The 12,959-nt window shown below is 41.4% G+C and overlaps 1 protein-coding gene across 1 annotated transcript; it reads left to right on the forward strand.

Moving 5' to 3' along the window:
- Window positions 1-1,062: 1,062 nt before the first annotated feature.
- Window positions 1,063-11,496, forward strand: LOC128722102 (mitogen-activated protein kinase kinase kinase 10). Its single transcript, XM_053815932.1, has 11 exons — window positions 1,063-1,741; window positions 1,807-1,969; window positions 2,039-2,205; window positions 2,297-2,472; window positions 2,761-2,781; window positions 3,279-3,476; window positions 3,549-3,696; window positions 4,915-5,097; window positions 9,328-9,880; window positions 9,980-10,326; window positions 10,409-11,496. The coding sequence occupies exons 1-11, from the start codon at window positions 1,063-1,065 to the stop codon at window positions 11,494-11,496; spliced, it is 3,723 nt and encodes a 1,240-aa protein (XP_053671907.1).
- Window positions 11,497-12,959: the final 1,463 nt, after the last annotated feature.

Below are 12,959 nucleotides of genomic sequence, written 5' to 3' on the forward strand. Positions count from 1 at the left end.
GAAACGCGAGAAAAGTTACCACCACGAAGGATGTTGTGCCCCAAAGCTCAGCAGATCAATACTCTACAATCTCCCGACTGATGGTGAAACCCCAACCGTTCGGCGTCAAAGAGAGCATATCGGTTGATTTTCCTCAAGCTTTGAAGCTCCAGAGAGTACCGAGCCAGCTCACATTCACAGCAGCAGAGACGTTTGCTCTCGTTTGAAAGTATCTCGCAGGACATGCGAGATAGATAGCTCTGGCTGCTGCTATTATTGGATGCTGGGCGCGTTTTTCTCCATGCGCCACCTGCATCCACCCAGATCTGTGTGCACGGGAAGTCCAAGGGCGAAGTGTTTCTTGAAGTTACAATCATTTGCTGGAATATATAATGAGAACATGCTAATTCGAAAGTGCTATGAAATTCGATAAAATGCTGAAAAGAAATAGCTGCATTGAAAATATGTGTGCAATAGTATTGCAACCGAAATGCAGCAAATGAGGCACCCTGTGCGAGCTGCAGAGACGATAAAAATTTCTCCCTTTGTCGGCTATGTCAAATGTCATGTTGTGCGTGATACCGAATCGTCACAAAATACTATACAGTGCTGCCAGAAGTGGTTGAGCGTAATCTGTTTATTAATGTGTAACAACATTACTGAAACATGGTCTGCTGAATCGATGAGTTCATCGGTCTAAACGTAGGTTTTGTGACCAAATCATGAGGGTTTTAGCAACAATAAAGACAAGGTTCTCGAGGGGTTGTGAAATGTAGGTGCGAAACAAAAACACCATTGTGCCAATCCCGTTCACTAGCTGGCAGCCCGGTTTGGTTGTCAAATAAGGTTTGCTGAAAACATGAAAATTGTCTGCAAGTGTTGCGTTTTTTCTTCGATAAAATGAGTATTTTTGTACATTCTTCATGGTAAACGAAACTAGTGCGTGTGTTGTCTCGCAAAACGAACGCAAGAGCCCGCAGTGTTGAGAATCGTTCAGCAAACGCTTTGTTAAGTGGCGCTGTGGGATCGATGTAAAATCTTTTGTTTTGATACGGTGGTGGAGTATGTGCATTTCCCGAAAGAATGCTGCTACGATCCGGGATTGACTCGACCTGCCAGCGGGATCAACAGGAGTGGGCGACCATGTCGCCTCTGTGGACAGCCCGATATGACTACCAGGCTCAAGGGGACGACGAGTTGTCCCTGCGGGTGGGTCAAATCGTATATGTACTGTCCACCGACAGCAGCATCTCAGGTGACGAGGGCTGGTGGACGGGCAAGATCGGGGACCGTGTGGGCATCTTTCCCTCCAACTTTGTCACGAATGAAGATCCGACCGTGCTAAAGGTACAACCTGTAGAGATACAGTTCCACGAACTGGATCTGAAAGAAGTAATTGGAGTGGGGGGCTTCAGTAAGGTCCATCGTGCCTTTTTTAACGGGGAGGAGGTTGCCGTCAAAGCGTCTCGGCAGGATGACGAGTTCGAAGTGGCACGACAAAACGTACTGCAGGAAGCAAAATTGTTCTGGTCGCTGAAACACCCGAACATCGTTTCATTGAAAGGCGTCTGTCTGGATCCCCAAACTCTATGCTTAGTGATGGAGTACGCTCGCGGGGGCTCTTTGAACAAGATACTGGCCGGAAGAAAAATTCCCCCTAACGTGCTTGTAGATTGGGCGATCCAAATAGCTCGTGGTATGAAATATTTGCACTGCGAAGCTCCGATTTCTGTCATTCATCGGGATTTAAAAAGCTCAAATGGTAAGCAACATTCCTCTCTTATGTTATTGTGATTTCATTATCATGCGGATTTCTCTGTTCCTCAGTGCTAATTAGTGAATCGATCCAACATGGAAATCTGATCAATAAAACACTCAAAATAACAGATTTCGGGCTGGCTCGTGAAGCATATCGTACTACTCGAATGTCCGCTGCAGGCACTTTTGCCTGGATGCCACCAGAAGTGATCAAATCAGGAACGTACTCCAAGTAAGTCTTGCCAGTTGGGTGTTATGGATTGGTGGTTTCAAATTCCTTGCACTTCGCTTCTTTTCACAGAGCATCCGACGTGTGGAGCTATGGAGTTTTGCTGTGGGAATTACTTACTGGAGAAACGCCTTACAAAGGCTTCGACTCGCTGTCCGTAGCTTACGGTGTGGCAGTTAATACACTCGCTCTGCCGATTCCAAAAACCTGCCCGGAGTCTTGGGGAAAGCTAATGAAGTGTAATGATCTTCCAGCGGTCTAGCAGTTGAACGAGTCATTATCATTAACTGGAGTTATCTTTTTTTGCTCTTTTCTACATCTCATCAATAGCTTGTTGGGAAATCGATCCACACCGGAGGCCTTCGTTTAAGGAGATTGAAAAGGATCTCGACATAATTGCAAGATCTGGTTTTGCTCAAACACCTCACGAATCATTCCACACTATGCAAGATGGCTGGAAGAAGGAAATCGCGGAAGTACTTCAAGAGCTGCGTAAAAAAGAGAAGGTATGTCATTTACATCCAGGTGTGTTTGGTGAGGATATATTAAGTGTTTGAAGCGCTGCAATCGTTCACCAAAACTAGTGTTCGAATGAGTTGAGGATTACAATTGTTAGGATGTACTCTGTACTGTTAATTTGTTTAAATTTAGATAAGATATAAAATTTGTGTCTATACTTTTCCACGTTCTTCGTTCTCCTGTTAGTTTTTTTTCCGGTTCCAACTGATCCATAGATTTGTTTCTATTACTATCTTTCTTTTAATGACTTCCATTCTGCCTTTCTTTCTGCTTAGGCATTTAAATCTTTCGAGGAGGTAAGACGTTTTGTGATCTTTGTTGAGTATTTTAATCATTTAATCTCATATTGATTGCAATTTTCGCTTTTTGAGTGCTAGTTTGGTGTTTTTATTTCGCTAATTGACTCTTGGTTTTTTATTAGTTTAATTGTTTTGTCGATGAATCAAACATGCTCTGCAGTAGTGTCGAGTAAGTTGCAAAGTGCAAGACGCTGTTCCGTTCCATAAAAAGATGCCTCTTTGACTGAGCGTTTGTCTATTTTATTTGCTTTGATTTTCAATCACGCTGCTAACTTATGCATACTCTCTGAACTACTTATTTATACATTCTACACAATGAAATAGTTCAGTAGAGGCGAATTTTTCTTTTATTTAGAATGTCTGCCCGTATATGTATATTTTGTACCAATATGATTGCAACCCTCGTTTTTTCAATGGAATGCTTTTCACTATTTGGTGCTACCTTATACTAGATAACTATGAAATTAATCTTGGTGTATCACTTTTTTTTACAGGAGTTACGCAGTAAAGAGGAAGAACTTTCGCGTGTGCAGCAAGAACAACGCTGCAAGGAAGAAAATTTAGCTAAACGTGAGCAAGAATTACATGCCCGCGAAATCGAATTGCTAGGTCGTGAACTAACGATTCTTTTCAAACAAAATACTCCTACACCGAAGAAACGCAAGGGGAAATTTAGTAAGAGCAGAATTAAGGTAAAGCATGACGTATATTGATATTCGAAGATAATCTAATGCAATCTTGGTATTTCATATATACTTTTGTAGCTAATAAAAAAAGCACCGGGACAAATTTCGTTGCCATTAGATTTTCGTCACACCATTACGATTCAACATACGGCCATACGTGATGAAAATCGTCAACGCGTGGACACTCCCCCCGGGTCGCCAGCCACTCGATTACGGACGATTGTGTGTAAGTAAACTAAAGAGTCGCACGCATCTAACTAACGCAATACTCTTTTTAACTTTTCGGTTGTGTACGCGGATTATTTTTTCTGCTTTCTCTTTCTTATTTTTACATCGTAACTCTATCTATGTTTCATACGTCGAATCTCAAAAGCTTATATTTCGGTAGGAAAGAGAAAGCAAGAAATGATCCACTAGCGATCGATTTTCTAGGCTTTTTTATATTTTTGACTAAATATCCAATACTTTGTTGCATAGTGTTGTATTGCTCAAAATAATTCCTCTAAAGAACCGATTGGTCTCACACTTTTAGTCATATTTAGTAAAGCTTTTCAAAGAATTTACGCCAAACAGTGAAACAGTGTGTCACTGTTTTTTTCTTCTTACCGTTTTCATCGACAATAGTAACATTTATTCAATTTTTTTGCCACCACACGACGCTTTCGTCATAGATTAGCATTAGTTTGTTTGATTTATACATACGTTTTACGAAGTGTGAAAATACAATATTGACTTGTACCGATAATGAAGCGTTTTTGTAGCAACGCGTCTTGATATGCATGTTTGATACACAGTACGTGATTTAGATGCAAGCTATCTTTTAAAAAGAGGTTTTAAAAACATATTTGTTTTCTTTCATTTTATCTTTATTTTGCTTAAGATTACGATGGCAAATATATGCGAGGGGAAATATTGTTGATTGATTTTCGAAATTGTTGATAGGAGGTACCGTTGTGTAGTAGTTGTTGTCGCTTTAATCTTACGAAAATTAATAATGTTTTCGTAACATTCCAAAATCATGTTAATTTTTTCTTATCGTAACACGATGTCACATAACAATATGTGTTTCTTCTTATGAATCTGTAAATGATGGAGTTGTTTGCAATTCCAATTTTTCCATAATGAAATAAAGTTCATAATTCTACACATTTATCGCGATGCTCACTAATGCTATGAGCAGAGTTAAGTTTTTATTCGATGAATAGTTTCATCAAAATATCTGCAGGTGGATGGATAAATTCTTGGAAAGTATTAGAATAATTTACTAACCCATGTTTCGGAACATCTCTTCAAATTGTTGTGCCATGCTAACAACTAATACAACACAGTTCGCTTGGTTGCTACCAATCGAATGATGCAAAGAATAAATTCTCATTTGCGTACTGTTTGATCTTGCCATGACTATCAACCGTACTGACGATATGCCGTTGCGCCACCGCTGCAGTTCCTGGTGATGTTATCAAGGGTAAGACCTGGGGTCCATCGACGCTGCACCAGCGGGAACGAAGCCATTTGCCGACGATGCGACCGAGCGTTCGACCGCAACAGTTCAGCAAGAGTGCCCCCAATCTGGACAAATCCCGTATCACAGCGATGTCCGCTTGCTCGTCGCGGCACGAAATCCTAGGTAAAAGTCACGATGATGGCCTGAATGCCATCGAAGCCAATCGTAACTATAGCAGTACCAATTCTACTTCTTCAACTACTACTACTCCTACTAGTAATGATAATAGCAATATTAATCGTAATCGTACGCATAATACTTCCCAACACTACCACTCCATCTTACCCCGTATTATTCATAGTAACAGCGGTGTCTGTAGCAACTATAGAAACGATCATATTCAAAACAGTAATCCTCAACATATTCATCACAATCACACGGATAAGAATAGTGGCCGTTCTGTAGGACCGGCACAAACATCCAGTTGTTGCCACCGGGAGGACAAGGGTTCTAATAGCAACAAACATCATTGCCGGCTCGATAGTAGAGGCCCTGATGAACGGGCTGTTTTGGGTGACGACGAAAGATCTACTCCACATGAAGAGGAGTACGATCGTGTGTTTTATAATGCGATTCGAAAGAGTCTAGACAATATTTTTTCTCGTAAAGAAACCGATGAAAGAGAGTTTGAACACGCGAGCTACTACCGAATGTCCGGCTCTCGATCGAGTGATAATTTGCCCTCTACGGTGTGTGAAGAAACGCCGTACCATTGGCACGCGTTCGACTGGACCCAGTCGAAGTTTAAGCGCGAGAATTTCATAGTCGGTGCGCGGGACACGAATGGGATCGGTCCAGGTAGAGTCAGTGCGGACGACAGCCAAAGCAGCACGGTTAGTACAGCTGAAACACGCAGTATTGGCCAGCTGCAGGAATCGTTCGGAAATTTAGAACTGAGTGGCAGTAGTGGCGAAGGTAATGCTAGGGTTGGATCACACGGCGGCTCGTACCAGAGCGGTTTGGTGTCTTGGTCGCGTAAAAACTCCGTTGTTACGTTCCGCAATGACGTGGAAGTACGTCGTACGGATTACGAACAGATCTCCAATCCTAGCCAGCTGTTACGGCCTTCGGCAGTGGTAGTTGAGGCGGACGGTAGTCCGATATCTGGGTTGCCGAACGGAATGGGTGGAGATTCCTCCGCAGGGCTAGCCAGTCGTTCCTATGACTCAATTCGCCAAAAGCTAGATCGGTCCAATGTGAAATTGAAACTATCTCGTCTGCTTGGGCTGAAAAAGGATAAGACGAACGGAACAGACCGCGACAGCGGAATCCACAAAACGCGACGATTTGTGCAGCACAGGAACAGTATTCATCTGAATCGTCGGCCAACGATGACTGCCAACAGCAACACGGCGACGGATCAGGATCGTCTTTTGTTGCTTGATGGAGAGTCTGGCGGAGTTGAGAATGAATCACCGTATGATTTAATCCGAACCGACAACTATTTGATCGTACAGAACAACGAGAGAAGTCGTTTCGATACGTCGCAGTAGCGATGTTTGTTTGACTGAGTTTTCCGCACTACGTTGCGTTCCTTCCAGTTTTATTGGAAACACTGGCTTTGTAAGGATGTTCCAAAATGTGTGTGGATCATATCTTATGCACTATTGATCTTGTTGACAAGCACTCGATGTACTTCGATCGAACGTTTGAGTGTTAATATCCATTTTTTTAATTCTAGTTTAGACGAACGACGCACCGTTTCATTTGCTTACAATTGCTGCAGAGACGTACTGATATGTTTTAAGATCGCATCACTGAATACAGCCAAGCCAAGCTATTTAGAAACTAATGAATGGGATGGGACAGAGCATCCGCAATGTGCGGGACACACATTTTTTTAGGTTACAAAGCTCAATGTTTGAATCCATTGGGATGGCGAAATTTTAATCCTTTCATGCATTTTCTCCTTTTTCGAGGGCAATAATAATGTTGTCAATGAGAATGCTGAACGAAACATAAACAGTTTTTTTTAAATATATTTACAAATTTCATACATTGATAAAGAGTGTACGTATAATTAAAGATTTTTTGCTATGGCTTTTTATCTTTCTCGATAGCATTTGGCAATTTATATTACTCCATTAGCAAGCATGCTATTGATAAATGTTGATAAAGGACATGTTTAGACTAAATGACATAGCAAAGATAATTTGCTCAGCTTCGAAATATTTATAATTTGATAACTAATTTCGTTCAACAAGCCCTGTTAATTCTATCAATGTAATTTCTTTACATGATCAACTTGGGTTGACATTGTTTCTCGCATTGTAGCGGAAAATTTAGCAGCATTTCGTATAATTATGACAGCAGCTATGAGTTTGGTATATCGCGGTCTGATTTACGAGGGTTTTTTTGAATGCATTATCTCATGGCAATACGCCGTTTGTTTCGTGTTAAATTGCAGTTTTTCAATTCTAGACAATGATTTTTGTGTTCTAATATCAGTGATACTCATTCGATCTAAAAATATTTTTTGAAAAATATGACAAAATCGTTTTTGCTTATTGAATTGTGCTTTATATAATCATTGTCGTATTCTTTTTCCAAACAACTGTACTGCGCGTAGAGTACATTTCCAAATAGAGAAATCCATTCCTCCTGTCTGAAAAAAGAAAGTCTTCAAAATTTAATGTGTAACAAAACCAGAGTAGTTGTGTTTAGATATTTGTTGAATTGATTGGTTTAATGCATGTGCCAATTTTTTAAAATGGGAAGGTGGATATTTTTGGTAATTTAAGAACGTATACTATTTGTAATCAAATTAACCGGCGAGAGGGTTGAATCAATAATATAAGCATAGCAGTTTGTTGAAACGCATCCCGGGATAAGGCTACCGGTAATTTGCTATGTAACAGAGCTTTAAAATTTGATGATCCTCCCGGTGATGGTCGAGCATTTGCCCAGTTACAGGCTTTTAAAACAAAAACAAAAAAAAAAAAATAGCGACAAAATCGAATGCGACAATAATTTTACTTTTAATGAAAAATTATCAAAAATTCTCCACGGAACACATGTATGCGAATACATGCCCGAGAATTCGAACTTCTAGTGTAAAAGAAAACTATTCCACGATATTGAGCATAGAAGGCAGGAAAGTGTATCCTGTAGGAAGGCGTACGAAGGATTGATGGTTGCTTGATTTTGGCAATAGCATGGACCAACGCATAATATCAAATATGCGATTATAGAAACAATGGAAGAAGCGATTACAGGAAAATACAGTATCATGCCCTCATAAAGACACTCTTTTTACACTCTCATACTCACATACGTACACGAGCCATTGTCGTTAGGGGAATAAATGTTATTTTTTAGTTTTCTTTTGAGTTCTACAATGAAATTGTAAGCTTGAAGTATATTTGAATTAGGAGTACTTTTTCTTGTTTTATTATGATAGCATATTCGTTGATAATTTTGCAGCAAAATGAAAATTTCATTTAAGAAAAAACACGTTTGTAGAATATTACAATTATGATTATGATTATTATTTTTATTTCGAAAATAAAATATTGCTACTGCATACAATGATTTTAGTTGTTTGTTTTCGTTCTTGGCTCATCGGATGTTTTTAGTGGAGTTATACGTTTGGTTTTTGTATTTGTTGCGTTTGTCTTTGGTTTTTCATAGAGATATGTTTTGTTGCTTTTGTTCGATTTTTCTGCTATTTGAAGACCTAGATGTAAAAAGCTGTAGGCGTTTTTCTCTTGTAATTAGTCTGCTTTGCTTGCTGCGGTTGAGGTTATATTCTGTTTCTAAAAACATGGATTAAAGTCACATAGTTTTGAAATTTTGCATAATGTTTTTGGTAGTATAATATTAATAGTAAATTCCTCAGCTACCTAGTAACTTATTATTTATAGACAAATTCTTTGTTTTTGCCTTCAACTGGTGGTAAAACTAATGTGATTTGGCTTCAACTACAATATCGAATAATTTACATATTTTTGGTATGTCGGTGCGAATGAGTTAAGCAACGTAAACGAATACGTATTAATTTTACGATGCTAGAAAAAGGTGAAAAATAGATCTATATCACAAAATAGTTCTATATCGATATAGTCTATATCACCGACTAACGAAAATTCCATTAGTTTAACCACCTCGAGATAGAATTCGGTTTTTAGAAGATAAAAGTATTAGCTGTAGAATATTGCCTTTGATAGAATCACTGCTTGTGCTGGTTGACTTGTGTTAGAGTTGAGAAAAGAAAAATTATATGGCTGTGTCATACATTCTCCCTGTGGAATGTTCTTCGGTGTCCCTTTCGTTACCGGTGGTATTGATGTGTAGGGGTCTTTTCGTACTATGGTATAGTAACATCTGGTGTTACATCACCCTGTTTTGATTCAGATTACGATACCGACGACGCGTGGTATGCTACGACGGCAAACTTAGGCGCCGGTCCAGGTGCAGACGTGTCGACTCTCAGTGCAACACCATTATGTTCTAGTCTAAATCGCTTCGGTACCCTGCCCAGCTCGGTACCGATGCCAACTCTGTACGCTTCCGAGGGTCAACGAAAGCCCAAACTATCGATTATAGAGCTTGTGCTGTACAATATGGCCTCGATGCTGGCCAGTGTTGCTTCCGGCTACGATGTGCGGATTTCGAACGTAACACCGTTGCATCCGAAGCTACATCCTGGCCCATTGCAACCGTACGAATCGTACTCACAGCCTGCTAGTCCCTATCACCATCAACTACTACCGGTGGGTGATTCTCACCTGTTTCATACGGAAAATGCGCATCGTTTGGAGGTACTTCCACCATTGGCGGTCGCGCAAACTTTAGAAAATGTGACCAGTAAAGAAGTGTACGACGAGGAACTGGCACAAGCGCAAGATGAACGGTTGTATGCGCACAGTACAACCCCGTACCATGAGCCGGGAAGACAGCAAACTCGGTAAGTGCAGGGTTACTGCTTTTAGTTACATTTTAGACATTGTTAATGGTAAAATGTTGCTTGTTTGATTGGTTTTGTATTGAAAATGCGTGTTAGCAGCAAAGCTCACGCTCAATCTACTAGTCCACGGCAGGATGAACGAACGCTAAAGTACACGGACTCACCGCAACATTATCTACCATCGACGATGTCGACCACCAGCGGCTTGGGTTCTAACTACACTCCATCGGGGCCGAGCTCTTCCTTTAGCGTTGGAGCAGGAACTCAACCTCCGACACCTTCTCCCCGGCGGAAATCTAGCGCAACATCTTTCATGGACTATGGTGATCTGCCAGAGGAGCGCGAAAGTAGAGCGGGTCTCTACATTCCTGGGGAGTACGATGGATATACGCAGCATAATCCCATCTTCAACACGGGTACACGGGGAGCATCTGGAAGTTACATCGGTAAGTTTAGGCGACCGCAATGGAATTGCAATCGAATTGCAGTACGATATAAAATTAATTTGCATATTCTTCCCAAAACTAGGTTCGCATTACTTTCCATACCGGCCAGAAATCAACTTCGCCTTCGAACGAGAAACAAAGTCATACGGCGGAGAACAGGTGTATGAAGACCATCACTATGATAGTGCATCGTATCACGATTATACGTACGAAGGTCTCGGATCAACGGGTAGCAGATCGACAGTAACGCGTGTTCCGACAATGGGGGTTACTGCTACAGGTCATCGCCGAACGCTCTCCAGTATATCCAGCACTATGCATAGCAGCAACATCAATCAAGGGTTTCATATGGACGGCGAAGATATAAGCGCAAGGCATATTGATGACGCGACGTACAAATTGGATGATCTGTATCTATCTGGCGGTGGCAGCACTGGTGGTGTAGTAGCACCGGGTTCCGGTCGTCTTCAGGCAACGAATTCAACGAAGATACACGAACCTGTCGGGAGCTTCCAGGCTGCGAATCGCATGCATCAGTACGAGAATGTGCCTAATTTCTTCCGTAGGCAGTCAAGCCTTCAAGTGCATTATCCATCCGCCGGTCAGGGGGGTCATTTATCGGGTGAATTTATGAGCGGTATAGAGCAAGAGGAGCGCCCTTACACGGTGTTGGGCTTGGAGCACGGAGACAGTGGAACGTTGGTCACGAGTTTAAGATCGCAAACGAAACTGCGTTCTAGCATGAAGAAGTATTCACCGCAGCAACAGACCTCGGTATCCGGTTCCCAGGGCAAATACGGTGGTGCTGGCGGTACGCACAGTTATGGCACCCACGGCACGGTTCATGGCTCTACGAGTGCAACCAACCAAACGCCACCCGACAGTCTTACCAGCGACGACAGCTCATACCTGAGTGCGAAGGATAATTCGTCCTCCATATCGTCCCAAAGCCGAGTGCGTTTTACGCCGGAAATTGTGCTAGATGTTGATGCTTCACTTCAATCTCCGACGGGTTACGGCGGAATAGCTTCGTCTGTTGTCATCAGCGCAAAGGACAGACGCAGCTCGTCGTCGGGAAGCACCATGCTCACCGCTACTCCCGGTTCCGCTACCTCTTCTACATCTATATCTGGGCGGCGTTCAAATGCGTGCGATACGGGACAATCCTAGCATTACGTAAAAACCTACATGGTGTAGTGGGCAGTGGCCTGGGAAATACATGCTCTCTTATCCTTCGAGCTTTTGCCCCAAGTTGCATATGGGATGTGAGAGATTCTGTTCAATTGTGACTTTCTGGCTGAAAAACGCACACAGCGTAGGCGTATTCAATGGCAATGAGTGAGGAACTTTCTCCGTTCGTAACTGGGCAAGGATTGGTTTCTAACAACCATAACCGTTCTAAAAATAGTATTGCTTCGATCAAGAAGTCCAGAACATTCCAGCTATCGCATATAACGTAGGTTTCACCAGCCTCAAAGAATTGATATTATGTCACTAAAACGAATGGAAATGTAAAAAAAGCTTGTCACCATTGTCTATAAATCCCACACATGATAGGTAAAAAAAGGAACAAACAAGGACGTGCAAGCTCTCATCTACAGTAGGGTTACCCATAAAATTGGCTGTGATACATTGATAATTTTTACAGTAGATTTTTTTTCTAATTAATCAAAAACGTGTATGACAAACAAAGTACCCCGAATTCAGTACGGCACGAGTGAGTCGGTGAGGAAGCACTAGTTTTTACTTAATTTACTATTCACATCCATTATTTGTGTTTTAGTGTGAGCTGCGTTAAGATAGCGTGAGTGTTTTTTTATTGATAAATTAATAGCTTCTTTAAGATTAATGCATGGGAAGATTGACAGCCCTTACATTAATTTCGTATTCAGTTTGTGAGATACTGGCACAACATTCCAGGATGGTTTAAAGCTACTAAAAGAGTGCTCCTAGTATGAAAACATTCTTGGGAAAGGTGTTGCTGTGAAGAAACATCAACTTATTTAAACAAGCACAAACACACTGTGAATCGTTTGAACGCGGCGATATATGTAGAGACACTGCGGACTGATAGCTAACAGTATTGTAATTTGGCAGCAACAAGCTTTAGCACTCATTGCCCAATAAACCACATGTTATCGAGGCACCGTTTGATAGAACTACGAGCGCAGCAATACGTCGACACTCGGGCAATGACTAGTTGAACGTACGGAATTTGATAACAGGAATTGGTTTCGATTACGAATAAATTCTTTTGCTATACCGTCATGATCCCTGTAGGCGTACTTTTATGATCCCAAACGATCCAGTATCAGATATTTACAGTCAAATGCAATCGGCTGAAAGAAGATGAATCAACAACAAAGTTGTGGATTAACATTCGTCTCATGCGGCTAAACGAAGATCAGCACGGAAGCAAATAAGGGGGCAGATTTCAATTATGACCAAATGATTTTTGTTTCGCATTCGTATTCATACCCATCGTCAGAATGGAGTGAACTAGGGAACAGTGACAGTCGAAGCAGCACCACGCTAACATGACCAAATCGTTGCGTACAGCATAACATGCGCCGTGAAGGGAAACATTGAAAACAGTCTAGTCGTTTAACGTACACCTTTAATTGCGTGTATAT

This window comes from Anopheles nili, chromosome 2, assembly GCF_943737925.1.
Source record: "Anopheles nili chromosome 2, idAnoNiliSN_F5_01, whole genome shotgun sequence".
NCBI classification, from domain to species: domain Eukaryota; kingdom Metazoa; phylum Arthropoda; class Insecta; order Diptera; family Culicidae; genus Anopheles; species Anopheles nili.

Excerpts from the sequence above, each read along its gene's own strand:
- LOC128722102 (XM_053815932.1), top strand. The coding sequence starts at position 1,063 with ATGCTGCTACGATCCGGGATTGACTCGACCTGCCAGCGGGATCAACAG. Across the intron at positions 2,473-2,760 it reads AGCTGCGTAAAAAAGAGAAG|GCATTTAAATCTTTCGAGGA; the intron begins GTATGTCATTTA and ends CTTTCTGCTTAG. Across the intron at positions 2,782-3,278 it reads CATTTAAATCTTTCGAGGAG|GAGTTACGCAGTAAAGAGGA; the intron begins GTAAGACGTTTT and ends TTTTTTTTACAG.